General features: G+C 52.8%; 1 protein-coding gene across 4 annotated transcripts in view; it reads right to left on the bottom strand.

The window, feature by feature from the left end:
* The window catches only part of PARVB (parvin beta), a 114,196-nt gene extending 98,744 nt beyond the window's left edge, over positions 1 to 15,452 (bottom strand). The window contains exons 1-2 of one of the 4 annotated variants that reach the window (XM_042247855.2): positions 15,270 to 15,452; positions 11,634 to 11,750 (exon numbers count right to left, since the gene is read on the bottom strand). In XM_042247855.2, coding sequence (XP_042103789.1) covers positions 11,634 to 11,750; positions 15,270 to 15,384 — 232 coding nt within the window. In that variant the 5' untranslated portion in view covers positions 15,385 to 15,452. Of the gene's footprint in view, positions 1 to 8,455; positions 8,684 to 11,633; positions 11,751 to 15,269 lie in introns of those variants that run through there. The other 3 variants (XM_042247856.2, XM_004007041.6, XM_042247859.1) reach the window with 3 other exon arrangements.
* Between the last annotated feature and the right edge of the window lie 4,121 nt (positions 15,453 to 19,573).

Raw genomic sequence — 19,573 nt, 5'->3', positions numbered from 1 at the left:
AAAACAATATATATTTATTATCTTAGAGTTCTGGGGGGTCAGAAGTCCAATTGACTTGAGTACCGATTCCACTTCTGAGCATGAGCTGTGATTCTAACACCAATTCCAATGTGTATGGGGGTTTTTGTCCACATCAAGCAATTCTCGAGCACTGGCCAGCTGCTAACAATTCAATTTCACTCTCTCTGTATAAAATACAAATAAGGACCTAAATTTCGCTGGCTAACCCCCTGGTGTCAGGAGGGCTGTGTTCCCTCTGGAGGATGTAGGAGAATCTGTTTCTTGGTTTTTCCAGCTTCTACAGGGGCCCACGTTCCCTGGCTTGTGGTCCTGCATCACTCCAACTTCTGTTTCCACTGACACCTCTCTTTTCCTTACACAGACCTCCTGCCTTCCTCCTATAAGGACCCTGTGCCCACGGGGATAATCCAGGATCATCACCCCACCCAAGCCCCTCAACTCAACCGCATCTGCTAAGTCCTTTTGACCATGTACGGTGATGGAGTTAAGCCTCTGAGTAATGGGATGTGGACATCTCTGGGGACATCTCTGTGATCAGCCTGCCACACCATCGTAACGTTCATGCATTTCAGAGTAAACTGCAGACAGAGATACTCTGCCCCTAAACATACACATCTCTATCTAGAGTGCTGTATTTATTTATAATTCTTTTTTTCGAGTTGAAATGTGCATATATTGGAATGCACATCAAGATAGAGGACATCCTCACAGTAACAGTGGATGCCATCTGCCCCTCCCAGCCAGGTTCCAGCCCACCCCCGAGGCAACCAGCAGAGATTAGCTGTGTCCATCTAGACCTCCCCCTCCTGAGAAACCGGGCTACGGTGTGCACTCCTTGCGCCTGGCTTCTGCTCGGCACAGCGGGTTCGGAGAGTCGTGGTGCTGTGCACACGGGCCGCCTGCTCCTTCTCACTCCCTGGAGCCCCGCCCACTTCTCCACCCTCCTGTTGACAGGCGACCGAGCTGTCTCCAGGGTTAGGTTACCGTGAATAAAGCTGCTATGAACATTGTGCTACAAGGCTTCATAAGGACACAGGTGTCTATGTCTCTTGAGTATCTCATATTGGAACTGCTGGGTCACAGGGAGGAGGGAGGTTTAGTTTTTCAAGAAACTACCAAACTGATGCCCTAAGTTTCGGCCCCACTGTAAACCCCACCTCCAACGTGTATGAACCTTCTGTCTGCTCCACTTTCTCCCTGAATTGCGGTGGGATCATTTCAGCCATGCTGGCAGGTGCGGAGTGTGTCTCTGCTTCTAATCTACGGCTCGTTTCCCGGGTGACTAACGATGCTGAGCCAGGGTCTTTTCCAGATGCATGTCGGTCATTTGTGTACCGTCTCGGATGGAACTTCTGTTCAAACCTTTATTCTTTTACTGGGTTGTCTTTCTATTATCAGTTGAAGGAGTTCTTTTTATATCCTAGACACCAGTCCTTTATCAGACATGTGTTTTGGAAATTGTGATAATGGCGATTTGTAATAAGAAATACATATATCTGATCTTCATCCAAATTCCTGGCCCTAGATCCTAAACCCTAGGAATTTCCTAAGTGATGAGAGCAATAAAGGCATCTTATGTGAAGGGGGCAACTCATGCAAAGCCCCTAGGTACTCTAAGGATGGGGGTGGAGGCCAGGGGAACCAACCATGTGGTCAGAGAGCTGGTACTTGCAGGCACTCCACCAAACTTCCGGGGAGGAGGGAAGGGCTAGAGATGGATCTGCTCAGTCTCTCGTGATCAGGGAGTTAATCACCCGTGCCTACATGATGAGGCCTTTATAAAAGCCCAGAAGGACTGGGTACAGACAGGCTCCAGGTTGGTGAACAAAGTAGGTATTGGGGGAGGGGGGCACCGCTTCCCATACACCTCACCCTGTACATCTCCTCCATCCGACTGGCCTTGAGTTACACATCTTTATGATAAACCAGCAACCTACTGGGTAAAATGTTCCTCTGAGTTCAGTGAGCTGCTCTAGCAAAGTAATCAAACCCAAGGAGGGGGTTGTGGAAACCTCAGGTTTATACCCAGTCAGTCGGAAGCACAGGTGACAACTTGAACTCATGGTCAGCAACCAAAGTCGGGGGCAGTCTCATGGGATGGAGCCCTTGACTTGTGGAGTCTGGTGCCATCTCTGGATGGCATCTGAACTGAGTATTTTTCACTTGAGCTATTTACAATGTTGTGTTAATTTTCAAGCCTACAACAAAGTGGGGCTTCCCTGGCAGCTCAGACGGCATAGAACCTGCCTGTGGTGCAGGAGGCCTGGGTTCGACCCCTGGATCAAGAAGATACCCTGGAGAAGGAATGGCCACCCACTCCAGTATTCCTGCCTGGAGAAGTCCACGGACAGAAGCCTGGTGGCTTACAGTCCATGGGGTTGCAAATAGTCGGAGATGAATGAAGCAACACTTTGACTTCACTTCATACAGCAAAGTAATTCAGTTATACAAACACCTGTGTCTATTTTTTTCAGATTCTTTCTCTTCTAAGTTATTACAAAACATTGTTAGAGTCCCTGAGCTATACTGTAGGCCCTTGATTGTTATGTACTTTATACAGACAGGATGGGATTGAATTGTTGGGCAGCTGGCTAGTGCTGGAGAATTGCTTGATGTGGATTAAAAAAAAAAAACCCACACACATTGGAATTGGCGTCAGAATCACAGCTGGTGCTCAGAAGTGGAATTGGTACCCAAGTCATAGGAATATTTCCTTCCATGCGATTGCTTGATCAGACCCAGCTGAACTTACATCATTTCACTGAATAACCCAACTCCCCCCAAAATCCTTTGAGTTAAGTACTTTTTATAGAAAAGGAAACTGAGGCACAGGGTAGGGAAGTACCTTGCCCAGGCCCGGGCCCCCGAGAGCAGCAGGATGAATTGTGACCCTCAAAGGTATGTCCCCAGGTCAGCGGCCTTAACCACTGCGCAGACTGCCTCTTGCTCACACAGCAAATATCCAAGGACCATGATAAGTGGCCGAGAGCATTTCTTATCATCTCTGGAGAGGGGATGGTGACAAGCCAGGCTGGGGGACCCAGATGAGCTGGGAGCTGGCCACAGAGCCCATAGCCTCTGGGAGGAAGGCACGGGACATGGTGGGCAAGTGGGCAGCGCGGGGCTCCACCTTCAAGCCAACGGGGCAGGAGAAAGAGCACACGCGAGGGCCCCGAGCCAAGGAAGACGGGGGACGGGCCGGGCTCCGGGTGGGCAGCGGAGGGCAGCAGCGGCCTGGCCTGGGTCCCGGAGCAGCACGAAGCCGCTGCGGTTCTGCCTTCTCTCTGCAAATGCCGAGTCCATTCAGCACAAAGTGGATCTCGTTTGTCTCCAGAGCATCTTTCTACCACCAGGGCTGAGTGTACCTCATGCCAGGAATGATAATGACTTTGCTGCAGACCAGCTGGAAAGGTTACTGGCATCTGAATGGCTCTTCCAGTTGACAAGGTTGGTGGAGATTAAGAGCCAAGGCTGCCAAGGTTTTAATCTCACCGGCCCAGCAGCGTAATCTCCTGCAAAGGACTTCACTTCTCTGGGCCTCTGTTTGCTCATCTGAAAAATGGGAAGAACTAAGAAGTATCCACTTATCAGCTGTGCATGAGGATTAACTGAGTCATGCATGGAGTGGTTAGTGCTGTGCCTAGAGTATCCCAGGTGCCAACAAGCCTCAGCTGTGAGCCCTGGCCTGAGAGGACTCAGTTCTGCATAATTAAAAAAAAAAATCTTTCCCTCACTTCTTAGATGAATGCCTTTTAAGCTTGTATATATTAAGGTCTTACTTTAAAAGTAAGGTATGTCTTTCAAAGTTAAGACTTTACTTCATTCAGGTCTCCCTTTGAAAGATAATATTAATTTTCAAAACAAAAAACAGAGAGAGGAAGACACTTTAAGGCTTTGGGAAAGTTGTCCTTCCAAGTCTATTTACACCAACAATGAATTCTGAGCACCACAAGCCTGGTGTCCTCTTCCCCAGCCTGCTCAAAGGATACTCTGCCCCCACACTTAAAGCAGCACCTGGATGCTTCTAGCAGACTCCATGATAACAGGAGAAGCAGCAGACACCGAGGGTGGCCTGGGCTCCATTGAACCAGAGAGCTGCTTCCGGGACTGCCTGATTCAAGCAAGCCCTGAGACTTAGGAAACCGCCAATCCCTCTTCACCTTGTTAATAACCTAATATTAAACTAAAAGCTTAGTTTAAGCTTTAGTTGAGAAGATCCCCTGGAGTAGGAAATGGCAATCCACTCCAGTATTCTTGCCTGGAAAATCCCATGGACAGAGGAGCCTGGGGGGCTACAGTCCGTGGGGTCGCAACGAGTCGGACACGACAGTGACTAACACTTCCTTTGCTTTTCAAACTAAAAGCTAAATCCTTTGGAACTGTAACTTTTCAGATGAAAGTATGAAAACAACTTACTTAAGAAAACAACAGGAGTCAACTATTAAGATGGTGTTGCTTGGGGAAACCAACATCCCTGACCTGCTCTGCTTGACAGGCAAGTAAAGCTTCAAAGACGCAGACAATCATTTTGAAATACCCAAGCTTGACAAGCAAGCATTCCAACTACTAACCTGCAAGCGTAAGAATCTGCTCAGATTCGCCTAACGTTTTGCTTCCTTAGGCTGCTGGCAAGGAAGCACCATCGGGGGGCCAGGGTGGGCAAGGATGGCTGCTGAGATGGTCTCACCCCCGAGGACCACTGAAACCCAGCTCAGAAACACCTGCTGCCTCGCAGACACAGGGATTTCCATTTCTCGGCAGCGCACACCTCAAGGGAGCGAGCACGATGTTTCCTGGTCACACTTGGGCAGGACAAGAGGTAGGATCCCAACATTCCCCGAAAGGCAGACGACTTAAAGGGTTTGTGTCCCTCTGACACCAACCGCCCACTAGCACCTGCAGGGGCTACGCCGTGAGAGAAGCAGCCCAGGGCTGCTGACGTGATGCAGGGCCAGAGTGGGAAGAGGCTTCTATTCCGGGGAGGACGCTCACTCAGCAGTGAACCCGCCCATACTCACGCCAGGCTTGACTAACTTAGGCCCAGCATCCTTTCCCCAGCCCAGATGCAGCCTCAGAATCCTCCATAACATAGACAGTCATTACCACTAGAACTGTCAGGAGGAAACGGCCTGCCAGCCCGGCCCTACCAGGAACCAGCTCCATGTCGGTACCGCACCTTCAACATTATCGGTAACGCCTGCTTCCCTGGTGGCTCAGACAGTAAAGAATCTGCCTGAAATGTAGGAGACCCGGGTTCGATCCCTGGGTCGGGAAGATCCCCTGGAGAAAGGAATGGCCCACTCCAGTACTCTTGCCTGGAAAATTCCAGGGACAGAGGCGCCTGGTGGGCAGCATGGGGTTGCAAAGAGCTGGACACGACTGAAGAGACTTTGCACACGCTTACGAGCGCTCGGTTGCTGATAAGACCGTCATCACATTTTGTCCTCACATCACCTAAGGGCAAGAGTCATCGTGACCCACGTGGGCTCACCAGGCAAAGAGGCCGACAGACACGGAGGAGCAGGCCCTCAGAGCAAGGATGTGAGGAGAGCGGGCTCCGGCCACCGGCAAGCCGCCTCCCTCAGAAACACACTGCCTTTCCGGGAACCAGAGAGGCCACGTGGCTCAGAAATGCAGAGCTGGTGTCTCCCCCACATTCTTCCAACTCACAAATGAGGAAGTGACGCCCCAAAGCTGTAACACAAAGACGGCAAACTGCACAGCATCGTCAAAGGGGACTCCACGACCTGGACGCTTGGAGAAAGAAGGCAGAAAATGAAAGCGCCCCTGGCTTCCAGGAGCCGGGCACGTGACACCCCAGATGCCGTGAGCCCCAGAAACCAGAAGGTGCTAGAGCCTGCCCCTCATTCCGTTTGTTCTTCTAACCAGGAAGCGGCACCTCCTTTAATGCTACTAACAAGGAGCATCTCCAGCCATAAAAAAAAAAAAAGAATGAAATAAGGCCATCGGCAGCAACATGGATAAACCTGGAGATGGTCATACTGAGTGGAGCAAGCCAGACAAAGACAAATATCATAGGATGCTGCTTACACGCGGGATCTAGAAAAAATGAGACAAATGAATTTTACTTACGAAACAGAAACAGACTCACAGACACAGAAATCATATTTATGGTTACTAACGGGGAAAGGGTGAGGATAAATTTGAAGTTTGAGATTAACATACACACATCGCTATATATAAAATAATCTAAAAAACCTACTGTATAGCATTGGGAACCATATGTAATATCTTATAATAACCTATAATAACTATATGTAATATAATAACTTCGGACAAGAATCCGAGAAAAGAGTATAAGTGTATATATATATACATATATATGTGAGCTTCCCAGGCGGTGCTACCACTAAGAACCCACCTGCCAATGCCGGAGACATAAGAGACACGGGTTTGATTCCTGGGTCGGGAAGATCCCCTGGAGGAGGGCATGGCAGCCCACTCCAGTATTCTTGGCCCTGGACAGAGAAGCCTGGCGGGCTACAGTCCACAGGGCCGAAAAGAGCTGGACATGACTGAAGTGACTTAGCACACACACAGGCATATATATATGTTGGTGTTGTTCATTCGCTCAGTCATGTCCAGCTCTTTGCGACCCCATGGACTGCAGCAAGCCAGGCTTCCCTATCCTTCACTATTTCCCGGAGGTTGTTCAAACTCACGCCCGTCGGGTCGATGATGCCATCCAACCATCTCATCCTTTGTCACCCCCTTCTCCTCTTGTGTATGTATAACTGAATCACTTTGCTATACACCAAAAACTAAGATGACACTGTCAATCAACTATACTTTAAAAAATAAAGCAACGTTTCAATGAGTCAGAAGCGACCAAAAGCTCCTAGAATTGATTACAGTTCACGTCTATACTCTCTTCCCCCAATAGCACTGAGTTCCGGCCAGCAGATTACCACCACTGGGTCAACAATGTCTATAAGGCGCTCCTGGACTTACTAATGGGCTTCCCTGGTAGCTCAGCTGGTAAAGAATCGCCTGTAATGCAGAAGACCCTGGTTCAATTCCTGGGTCAGGAAGATCCCCTGGAGAAAGGGATAGGCTACCCACTCCGGTATTCATCAGCTTCCCTGGTAGCTCAGCTGGTAAAGAAGCCGCCTGCCACGCAGGAGACCTGGATTCGATCCCTGGGTTGGGAAGATCCCCTGCAGGAGGGCATGGCAACCCACTCCAGTATTCTTGCCTGGAGAATCCCCATTGACAGAGGAGCCTGGTGGGCTACGGTCCATGGGGTCGCAAAGAGTCGGACATGACTGAGCAACTAAGCCCTGCACAGACTTACTAAATGTCTCTTCAGTCACTACATAAGCTAGTAAATAATAAATATACTCATTAGGAAGCAAAGCCGTTTTTCATCTGAAACCTAAAAGGTCAAGCGTATGGCTAATAGAAGGAGAAAACATGCTTTCTTCAGGTATATCTTTGCTGTATGGTACCGCACATTTTAAAACAAGAAAAGAGCTGGGTAAAAGTACCTGCCCTCTGCTGACCACAGCAGGGGGGAAATCCATCACACAGAGCACTTAAAATCCGCTCACAGCTGGTGCTTACCCACTTACATCCGCTAACCATCCTTTAATTATTCTGACGACTGGACAGGGAATGCGAGGGTAAGCAACTTCGGGATGTACGATAAATATTAATTCCATGGACTGGGGACAGGAATTCAAAGCTGAGCTCCTCTGATGAGTGTAGGGTTGCCAAGGCGACCTGACTCTCCTGGGACCACTCAGGTAAAACCAAGATGCTAGGAGGACCACAGAGAGTTAGCTGAAAGGTAATGAACACAAAGTCATCACTCTGGGCCCAGCATCTCTACCGAAGCTAAGTTTCCTAGAGATTTCAGCAGATGGCCAGGAAAAAAAAAAAAAAAAGCCCAGCGTGGGACATGCTGACGTGCCTACGTGCTTCTCTCTGAAATGCCCCGGGTGCATCTGGACAGCAGTGCAACAAACAAGGAGAAATGCTGGATCTGAAGATTATAAACAGAATAATAAGCAAAGGAAACCTGACAAAGCCCTACCCAGGCCCCCTGAAAGCCACTTCCTCTCAGCCACAGAGGGAGAGGAAAACAGAGGGGTGATTTCCAGTGACTCCCCAAGGAGTGTGTACATTACAGGGGCCGACAGACTCACCCCCTCTCGGACCAAGAGCAGCTCCCACGGGCAGAGGCAGCCCTGCTCAGAGAGGACGCGTGAGGGTTTGCAGCAAGAAACGTGGCCGCGTCTGTTGGGAAGCTCACAGCCCACTGGATTCAAATAGGACCCACAGTGACTTCTCTTCCCACTGAAGATCCCAGAGCCCACTGGGTACATGGCCCCAGTCCCTCAACCGCTCACCTCCCTCCCCTTCTTACCAGCCACCCTCTTTCTCTCCTTGTACATCAGGAGGGCCAACCTACCTTCCCTGTGATCTCCAGTGATCACTTCCTAAGCGTCTTGTCCTTCATCAAGGTGATCACGTCAGTAAAAAGCCCCAGGTAAGTCCCACCTCCCTGGACAAGGGGAACCATACTCAGTACAAATCCCTTCCCTTCGTCTTGCGGCAAAGAAAGACACCATTCCATTCTTATTTTCAAAGGTACGTGGGACAGTGTGCTGAGATCTGCCTAAAAGAGGATGTGGAAATCACTTCGAAGTCGCCATCTGCCCCCAATAAGCTCTTTATGCAAACACCCCGGAAAGCTGTGAACTCCACAGCTCCCCAGGTGCCTCAGCCCCAGGAGTAACTGGGAGCAGGGTCAGGGGCCCTGGAGAAGGGCGGGGCCTTGTCTAACCTGTTTCTATGCAGAGTTCCTTCCATCTCAGAGCAGCCTCTGGGTCGCTGCCTCTTCATCAAGCCCTGCAGCTGCGGCTTCCTCACGTCTCAGGAATCCTGCTGCTCCCAGCCCCGTACACTGCCTCCAGGAAGCCCACCCTGCCTGCACCTACACTCCAGCTGTTTCCTTACCACTCGCCCCAATCCAGTTCACTCCACACCAGACTCTTTAAAGTAGCAGGGATACTGATTGGACACTGGCGCCCACTATTCACCAAGAATGACAGGGTCTGGGGACCACTCCAGCCTGTCCTGAGGCTGACCACGGCCCACAGACCACACCACAGTCTGGCTGCTCTGAACAGCCTGCACTTCCCCAGTGGGACTAGCTGGGACCTCCTTCACGGCCCCTCACATTCAGACTGGGTGTCCCCTCGTATCCATCACCACACCTGCCCCTGGCCCCATAGCGCCCAGACTCCCGAGGACAGGCCTGTGTCAGGTCCCCACAGGCCACCAGCTCCCAGCTGCCAGGTCAAGATTCTCCCCGCCTGTGTCCTTAGGTCCTGGGAGCTCCGGGAGCCTCTTTCCTCTGCTGTCCTGGGACGGAGGCGAGCCGGCCTTCACCTCCCCACCCCCGCCTCCCATCCATCTCCCAGCCAGAGCGATTATGGAGGACTCAACTGCAATTTCCTCTGAATCTTCACGGAAGTCTGCCATGTCTCCTCACTCTCTGTCCAGAGAGGAAGGGGTCTGCCAGGGACAGCCCATCCATCTCCAGAACCCCTACCCCCCAGGTGACTCTGTGTTTGGGCCACACCTGCTTGTAACCAGCTGGCCCAGCACAGGTACCCGGCCCCCGTGGGCAGTCCAGATTCTTTCCCTTAGGAAACTGAGCTGACAGTTTGAAAGAAAGTGAAGTTGCTGAGTCGTGTCCCACTCTTTGCAACCCCATGGACTGTAGCCTACCAGGCTCCTCCGTCCATGGGGTTTTCCAGGCAAGAATACTGGAATGGATTGCCATTTCCTCCTCCAGGGGATCTTCCCAACCCAGGACTCGAACCCGGGTCTCCCGAATTGCAGGCAGACTCTTTACTGTCTGAGCCACCAGGGAAGTTCAAGTTGAGAACCACTGGTTTAAACTGCAGCTACCAGGTAAGGTTGTGTTTCCTCAACTATAAAGTGAGGGCAAAAGTCCCGCCTTGCAGGTAACTTGTGAGCAGGTGAAAAGTCCTACCCTTGCCGGGCACCTCTGTCCAAATGCTCTTCTTACAGAGAAGGGTTGATGTGGGACGGTGTTTGGGGACAGCCCAGAGTCCACGCAGCTGGTCATTCTGTAAAGAACAGGGCAAACCGAAGGGAACACATTGGGGTCGGCAGAGCTGGTTTCGACTGAGAGTCTCTTCTGGAAGTTATTTAAAACCCAGAAAAGCAACTCAATACTTTCAACCCCTAGTGCAAAGTTGCAGTCACCTGGTGTCTCTTTAGATCTAGTTCCTGAGGTTTCAGTCAAGATCTTGCTCATTTATCTCTGTGTGTGCATCAAGGGCTCAGAAGATGACCAGGGTGAAGAAAATCAGAAAACAAGTTGCAGGGCTGGAGAAAAGTGTTTACCAAAGATGCATCTGATAGAGAATGCGTATCTAAAATGCACCAAGAAGTCCTAAAACTCAACTACAAGAAATCAAACCACTTGATTTAAAGAATAAGGGACTTGCCTGGCAGGTTAATGGTTAAGACTCCGAGCTGCCAAGGCAGGGGCACGGCTCAATCCCTGCTCAGGGAACTAAGATCCCACATGCCACAAGGCGTGGCCAAAACAAATAAAATAAAGGATACATTAAAAAAAAAAAAATGGGCCAAAGATCTGAGCAGACACTTTGCCAAAGAAGATGCGCAGATGACACAGGAACCTAGAAAAAGAAGCTCCGCATCATGTCACTAGAGAATGAGGACCTAAAACTGCTCTAAAAAATATGATTACAAGAAGAAAAGCAATCAGGGAAGAGCAGCTTCCTGAACACTTGCTTTCCCCAGAAAAGCAGCAGGGACAGAGCCTCTGGCTCGGCCGTGGTGGGCTCAGCTCTCACAGGCTGGCACTGGTCCCTGGGGTCTGGGCAGAGGGCGGAGGTCAAGGCAAGCGGGAACCTCTCAGGCAAACGGGCAGAGGGGAGCCCATCCCCACCTTCCATCCAGGGCCTCCTGGCCCCAGAGCTGGACCCCTGGCTCTAAGGACTTTACACAGCTGCAAGGGCACACATCCCGGGGCACCTCTCACCCCATCCTGGCCTGCGGGACTGCTGGGGACCCCCGCGGGGAACCTTCCTCTGCGCCTGCTCTGTCCATCTCGTAAACCGTAAACCGAATGACTTTTGCGCGTGGCCCTTCACAGCCCCCGGGCTTTCTACGGGGAGTTTTGGGGTTTTTTAAGTGTTCCTTTCCACTTTTCCCAACACCCCACTGTTCATCACAGTTCCGTTTTCTAAGCCGGGTCACCACATGACGCGACTTGCTTCCCTCCCATAGACTATCACAGCCTTAATCATGCTATGAATTCACCCAGGGCACTTCCTGCAAGGGTTCCTCCAAACCCCAGCACACATTTCTGAACATGACCTCCCCTGGCAAGTGACAGGACGTTCCCCACCAATACGTGCCTCGGTGCTTGTCACAGCCCCAGGCTCTGCAGAGTCAAATGCCCCACGCACCGGAATCTCTAACTTCCCAGCAGTGCGGTCCTTGTCCCGGCGCCCTCCCCCTCACCTCCACCCACGCTACTGAACTCATCGCGGACTTTCTAACAAAAAGGAAATGAAACCCACCACGCAGCTGGCAGCGCCCGGCACACCTCGAATCACCTCGAATCACCGTCTTCCCGATGGTCGCTGGCAGGCAAATGAGCGCCTTCCCATGGGGGGCCTGGGTGGGGCCAGGACCTGCTGTAAGCGAACCGCATGAGTGGCAGGGAGGGCAGGTTGCCAAGGCAACAGGCCCAGAGGGAGACCAGCAACTCTCCATCAATCATTCAGGACCTCATTCTCCAGCCTTCGCACCTCGGCCTCCCTCCTACTCCTCACCCCTTCCGCTCTTCCCACAAGACAGGCAGAAGCCACGGAGCCCTTCCAAGGTCAGTCCTCTTGGAATTCCTGCTTGATAAGTGTTTGTGACCTTCTGTTTGCATGGGGGGAGGGACCACTGAGTGTGCCAGGCACCCCAATCTTGAGAAATGAGGCAGGGGACTCAGCTAACTCACACAGCAAAGTGAAAGCAGCTGGGAGTTCCCTGGCAGTCCAGGCGTTAGGACTCAGCATTTTCACTGTCGAAGGCCTGGGTTCAATCCCTGATCAAGGAACTAAGATCCCAAAAACCGTGTGGTGTGGCCAAAACAAAACAAACAGAAAAAAAAAAAAAACTATACTACAGAAATATCTCTTTCCTCCTGCTGTTTCATGACTATTTTGTTCATCACTGGATGATTCTGAGTACTCTTGGTATATTCAAATTAAACCAGATTTTTCCCTTGATTTTCTAGACGCATGCTAGTTCACAAAGGCAAACATTTTGCTTTGGAAGTTGGGGCTAGTCCATGAGTTCAGGCATTTGCTCTTCATAGTCCAAGGGAGTAAATGTCACCTATAAAAAGCTTTCATCATCCAGAACATTCCGCTGACTTGCTATTCTGTGAGAGATGGCTTTCCTGGTTCCTTCGGGTCTCAAACATCACCTGCTCCGAGGCCTTCCCCAGCACCTGTCTGATTGCACTTTTACACCTTCTTCCTAGCAGATATTATAAATCTGTTTTATTTATTATGACTGAGTCCCTGGTCCACGAAAGAAGAGCCTTGTCCATCTTTTCTTCCTGGGGTCCCACGGCAGGCCATGAATGAATTGGAGACCGTATGACATCTGTGTTTATAATTGCCGTAAGGCATAAAGAGGAACTGAAATGATTTTGGTGAGCATGACGGATCATTCCTGCTGCCCCCTGATCTGCAGATCAGAGACGCAGCGGGAATGACCTAGGCTGGGGGAAGGCCATTTATCGTCTCTTTTAGGAGGCGTGACTTGATAGAAGTAAGCAGCCAGTCTGGATCCTAAATGTCAGGCTTCAGAGAGGAGTGATTCATCTGCTTTGTACAACTTGTCAACCGAAAAAAAATGCACAGCCTCAAAGTCGAGAGTTATGTTTTACTTGGTGGACAAAACTGAGGACATAAGCCCGGGACTCAGCTAGCTCTGAGGGAGGGCTATAGAAGAGGCAAAGGAGGGGCCAGGATATGCAGGAGTTTTTGCAACAAAGACCAGGGAATCCGAACATCAAAAGATCCCTGTTAATTAAGGAAAACCAGATATTTCAAGTTAAAGCATTTAGCACTTTTCTCTGTATGGATGTGAGAGCTGGGCCATGAAGAAGGCTGAGTACCGAAGAATTGATGCTTATGAACTATGGTGCTGGAGAAGACTCTTGAGAGTCTCTTGGACTGCAAGGAGATCAAACCAGTCAATCATAAAGGAAATCAATCCTGAATATTCATTGGAAGGACTGATGCTGAAGCTGAAGCTCCAATGCTTTGGCTGACTCATTGGAAAAGACCCTGATGCAGGGAAAGATTGAAGGTGGGAGGAGAAGGAGACGACACAGGATGAGATGGTTGGATGTCATCACCGATTCGATGGACGTGAATTTGAGCAAGCTCCGGGAGTTGGCGATGGACAGGGAGGCCTGGCATGCTGCTGTCCTTGGGGTCACAGAGAGTTGGACTCGACTGAGAGACTGACAACAGTGCATGGGAAGCTGCCCAGGTCTGGGCTCGCTGAGGTCGCCCCTCAGAGTCGCCCCGCAGCTCCTGAGGCCAGCATCCCGTGCTTCCTGGGCTGAATCACCGGGGCAGGGGCTGCTCAGCAGGATTTGTCTCCATCCTGAATTTCCTCCTCCGGGCACAATTCCACATCCTTCCGATTACTGATATGGCAGACATTTTTTTCATTGATAAACTAAAGGTGAAAGGCCCTGCCCTCGGGGGGAACCATCTAATGTGGTAAAACTGTCCCTGGTGGGAAATGCATGGACACACACACACGGATACACACACACACGGACACACACACACAGATGGACACACACACACGGACACACACCCTGGTGGGAAATGCATGGACAGACACACACACCCAAACACACGGGGACACACACACACACACACACACACACACACCCCTGAGCAGAAGGTGTGTCAGTGTCTGTACATCTGCTCAGCCCTTGAGGTAAAAGGTCACAGACATCCCCAGGAATACACACACCAAAGAGAGAAATTAACATGGGTCCACATGAGCCTGCAAGCCTGTCCTTGGGGTACACATGTTCCTGGGGGGTACATTAGCCTGGCAGGTACAGGAAGACTCTCTAAAGCTCAGTCAGGCTCCTGACCCCCCTGACTCCGGATTCTCTCTCCCCAGGTCCAGACTGTGGCTAGCCCCCACCAGCCTGGTTCACAGCCACCGCAGCATAACCCACCCTCCCCACAGGAAATCTGGGCCAGGGGAAAGACTCCCCTGGCCAGAACAAAGGGAAAAATCAGGAATGCAGTCCTGGGAGAGGCCCAGGGAACAGCCGTGTTTAAAGAGCACAAACAAGAGGCCCGAAGTCACATACCCACAACTCTTCCAAAAAAGAATTGTAAGAGGTGGCAGGAAGTGTTTTAGGATATTTTCGTGGACACGTGGAGGCAAACATGGAGGGGCCTGCGCAGTCCGTGCGGGAGGGCCTCGCGGCCTCGAGCATCCCTTTCCTCCTTCCCTCTCGCCCAGGCTGTGGGCGCAATCCGTGCAGGGCACTGCACCCCGAAAACCAGCGGGCCCCCAGCAGTAGGCTCACCCCGCAGTGGGGCCCAATAAATGCTCATCGAGCGGCCCCCAGGCAGGGTTGAACGCGCGGGCCTGCGGCCGGGGGAGGAGGCTAAAGAAATGGCTGGTGACCTGGGCCGCGGTGGACGCAGGGCTGTCTCCAGCGGGCCGGGGGGCTTGTCCCCACGGCTGCTCAGCGTCCTGTCCTCAGCAGGAGCCGGCGATGCGCGTTTCGATGACGCCAGGAGCCCAAAGGGGGCTCCATGAGCCGCCCGGAGAGGGGGCGCCGCCAGGTTGGCGGCTGGTTCCCGGCCCGGCGTTTAAAGGGGGTCAAGGGCTGTCCTGAAGGTCACGGCGGCGCGCTGCGCGGGCCCGGCGGGCTTGGGGAACCGTGCGCGCGGGGCCCGGAGCGGAGAGGCAGCGTGGTGCCCGCAGCCGCTCAATCGGGTCCGGCGGGGACTCGGGCCGCGTGTCCGCGCTGCGCTCCATCCGGTCCAGGCGGGGCTCGGCGCTGTGCGCGCGCGGGCGCGCGGGGCAGGTCGGCCGCCCGCCTGGGTCTCGCGGAGCGGAGAGCGGCGCGGGCGCGGCTGGAGGCCGGCGGCAGGCGCACTCACCCTCCTTGGCCTTCTTCTTCCTCGCCAGCGTGCCGCCCAGCTTGCCGAGGAACGATTCGTCCTTCTTCATCCTGTGGGGCCGCAGGGCGGGCGAGCGCAGCGGCGCGGAGGACATGGGGACGCACGGGGACCCCGGTGGCCGGGCCGGGAGCAGCGCGTCTGGGAGCCGCCCTGGTCGCCTCCGGCGCCGCCGCCGCCGCCGCCCGCTCGCCCCGGGGAGTGGCCGGGAGGGCGCGGCCCCGGCGCCGGCCCCCGCCCCCCGCCCGCCCCTGGCCCCGGCGGCGTCCGCCGCCCGAGGTCTGGCTCTGGGTCACCACGTCCAGCCTGCGAGAGCCGTCGGCGGTTCCCACGCGCCGCGTCACGCTTACTCTCCAAGCGCAGCGGTGGTTCCCCTCCTAAATGCCGCCAGTCGGACAGACCGCGTGCCCTCTGCGCCCCTTTTGTTCTACTCGTTTGAGCCCTGGACTCTGGTGACCTTACCTGGGCGCCGGGGTCGGGGGTGGGGGGTCAGCGAGGCAGCCAGGGCCACCACCTTTGCACAGCCGTGGCACATCAGATAAGCGCACAAGTGGGTCTTTTCATTTGCTGAGCTTTTCCCCACAAGCAGGCCAACGGCTGGGGGGAGCCCTTGTGAGCTGTGCCGGCCCTCTAGAAGCTTGGCACGTGGTAGGCAATGGCTACATGGGTACTCTCTTGCACACCTCGCCCTGTCCCAGGGGAACTCCTGGTGATTCCGGCAGAGGAAAGAGCCCTAGTGTGGAATCAGGCGCGGGTGTTCGGGAGGAGGGCAGGGCAGGAGGACCAGAGGGGACAGTGTAGGGGCTCCAAGGAGGAGAGAGAAGAGGAGGAAGCGGTTTACTGTGGAGGTGATGTGGTGGACTTGGGTTCTGCAGAGTTGACTCTGGGTGAGGTGGGTGGGGAAGGACTGAGCCTGGAGAGCAGGTCCCAGGCTTCAGTGACTCAGGAGAGACGTGAACAGGTTTGTGGAGAAGCTCATAGGTGGAAGGACTCCCAGGCTGGAAGGGGTGGGGAGTTAAGCCTGTTTCCTGCTGGGCCCAGGCCAGCAGGATGGGGGCCTTCCCCAGCAGATAGAGACTATCAGAGGAGGCCCGACCCGGGAGGAGCATGGATGGGGCGGCCAGGTCTGGGTGTGGGTAACGTTGTTTTTCTGTCTCCCCGGGGGCTGGCCCTCTCTGGTTCCGGCAGCGGAGGTTTCTTTTGGCCTGCTGATTGGTGCCAGGCCCTGCCCTCCCACGGAGAATGCGCTGACCACAGGGGCAGAGCCTTGCCCTCTCAGAGCTGGTGATCCAGGTGGGCCCTGCAATTAGGAACCCAGCCAGGTGGGAGGGCAGCCGGAGTGTTATGGACCAGGGTGCTTGCCCTGCTTAACCAACAGAAACTGATCAGAGGCCAGACAAGGCTTCCAGGCAGGGCTTTACTGGGGCTCTGTGCAGCAAGGGGGAGCGAGAACAAACCACAGGCCCCCTTCCTCACTTACTGGGGGATAGGCAAACTGGTTCTTTATGTGGGGTGAGGGTAGGGGGTGTGTCCAGGGTCAAGTGGGAGGGGTGGCTTAGGTGGTTTGTCACCCCTTAGGTGATCTGCAAGGAGAGCCAACCAGTCCATCCTAAAGGAAATCAGTCCTGAATATTCATTGGAAGGACTGATGCTGATGCTGAAACTCCAATTCTGTGACCACCTGATGCGAAGACCTGACTCATTGGAAAAGACCCTGATGCTGGGAAAGATTGAGGGCAGGAGGAGAAGAGGGCCACAGAGATGAGATGGTTGGATGGCATCACTGACTCGATGGACATGAGTCTGAGCGAACTCCGGGGGTTGGTGATGGACAGGGAGGCCTGGCATGCTGCCGTCCATGGGGTCGCAGAGGGTCGGACATGACTGGGCGACTGAGCTGAGCTGAACTGAGGTGATGCTGAGTGCAGGGGGCAGGTGCAGTGCTTTTGCTCCTGGCTCTTCAAAAGTGGCAGTGGGGTCTTCTTGGTCTCTCTGTGTCTTTTGTCCAGAACTTGCCCTAACTGCACATGCGCACAGTTATTTTTAGTCCTGTATTGTTTTTGTATTTTGTTGCTGAAGGAGAAGTGTGTCCAGATGCAGGCATTGCAGCAAAGCGTCCCAAGTCCCAGGCCTGTCTCAGGAAGAAGAGAAGGAATATGGATACCCTCATCCTCTCATTAGCAGCAGGCAGGATGGAGAGAACTCGAGGGAAGACCCAGGTACCCGGGAGAGGAGAGGCGAGCCAGGGATGCAGGCTGCCCGGTGTGACTGAGTGAGCGGATGAGGTGGGGAGATCAGTGATCCCCCACTAGGAACCCTGAGGATGGGTTAAAGCAAAACCCCGAGCCAGAGACCAATTCAGAAGCTACTGTAAGGGGCGAGGCCAGAGTTGCCCGTGGCAGTGGCAGAAGGAAGGGACAGGTAAGAATAAACTTTCAAGGCTGCAAAGCACAGCCCATGGGGAGTCCTTGGATGACTGATACAGGGACAAGGAAGGGTCAGAGGGCTCTGAGGCTTCTTACCTGCACGGCCTGATTTGGGATTACTAACCACACTGGGGATAACACAGAAAGATGGTGAATCTGGTTATTGAAATCCTGATGGGATCATGGCACAGTCAAGGCTAGAATGCTCTGAATGCTGAGGGAGACTGACGTCTGGGGCAGGGGTTTCTGGCCCCTTTGAGGATCTGGTGCGCAGTATAGACTGTCTCCTCTAAGGAAACACACACACACACGAGATGCTGCACGCTGTTTACGGGCATCACAGCCAGCCTACCCTCCCACCGCCCTGGGCACAGCCACAGAACTCCGGAGGAGAGCTTGCGATCAGGGGAGGGGGAGGAAAAAAAATTCTTGGGAAGCAAAATGGGAAAAGCTGAGCTCCCGGGCATGGTCCTGGCGCCTTGTAATTGCCCAGTCGATGATTAGTTGGATATTTCATCAGTGGCTCCAGCTTCCCAGCGGACACACAGAATTTACAATTTCTGTTCAGTCACTGCTACCTTGAATACCACAAAGACAGATTGCAGCCTACTTTAAAAGATGCCGTTACACCATGGAAGAATCTCTCTGAAAGATACTCAAATCCTGCCAACCGCCCACCTACTTCAGAAAGAACTATTGGCTGCAGTCAAGTGATTCTCAGTTGGAAGAGGAACTGACTTGGGCCTCACATGACAACGGGGTTCTGGAATTTTGTAGACATCATGTGTGTAGAAACTTAATCATGTTTCCAGTGCAAAGTGGTACATACTGCTGAGAAATCCATGCAAAGCAGAGACTTCTGGGTTCAGTTCATTGTCGTTCCCTCCCCCGAGGTGAGGGATGGTCCTGGCAGCCTCAAAGATGCTGGACCATGGGCTCTGTTTCCCTTGCACCTCTTGGACTGGAGGATAGTCTGATTTTTGTTTTTTTAATGGTCTTGGACCTTTGACCTTTGTTTTTTTTTAAATTTTTGACTGCTCTGAGTCTTCATTGCCTGTGTGGGCTTTCTCTAGTTGTGACAAGCGGGACCTACTCTTCCTTGCAGTGCCTGGCCTCCTCGTTGTGGTGGCTTCTCCTGTTTCCGACCGTACAGGTTCTAGGAGATGCTGGCTCAGAGTTTGTGGCTCCCAGACTTAGTTGCTCCTCAGTGTGTGGGATCCTCCGAGATCAGGGATGGAACCCGTGTCCCCTGCACTGCAGGAGGATTCTTATCCACTGCGCCACCTGGGAAGTCCTGGTTTCTTATCAAATGCAGCTTACAGGCTTTTTTACAATTATTGTATTAGTTGTAACGTATTTGGTTTTGACTCTTGTATGCTACAGATAACAAGAAATGACTTAGTGGCTGTGGATGAACTTGGGTTTCTTTTGCAGGGTTAGAGGCTGGAGGGATTAACCTAAACCCCAGAAAGTTTCCCTCGCTCCAGGCCTGGCTCCTGGGGAATTTGCCCAGCATTCTCTCCAGAGCAGTCTAACTGAAACAACTTTCCAAATTGCTTTCAGAGCAGCAAACATCTATATTCACTTGAAGGCTGGAAAGTGCTGGTCGTTAAGATTGAGAAAGAATTTAATGAGAAGCAGAAAAATGATCTTGTCCTGTCCCCACCTACTCGACCTTCCACTTCTTCAGTTCAGTTGAGCGCTCAGTCACGTCCGACTCTTTGTGACTCCATGGACTGCAGCACACCAGGCTTCCCTGTCCATCACCAACTCTCAGAGTTTACTCAAACTCATATCCATCAAGCTGGTGATGCCATCCAACCATCTCATCCTCTGCCGTCCCCATCTCATCCCGCCTTT

Source organism: Ovis aries, chromosome 3, assembly GCF_016772045.2.
Source record: "Ovis aries strain OAR_USU_Benz2616 breed Rambouillet chromosome 3, ARS-UI_Ramb_v3.0, whole genome shotgun sequence".
Taxonomy (NCBI): domain Eukaryota; kingdom Metazoa; phylum Chordata; class Mammalia; order Artiodactyla; family Bovidae; genus Ovis; species Ovis aries.
This window is presented reverse-complemented; position numbering and strand designations above follow the sequence as displayed.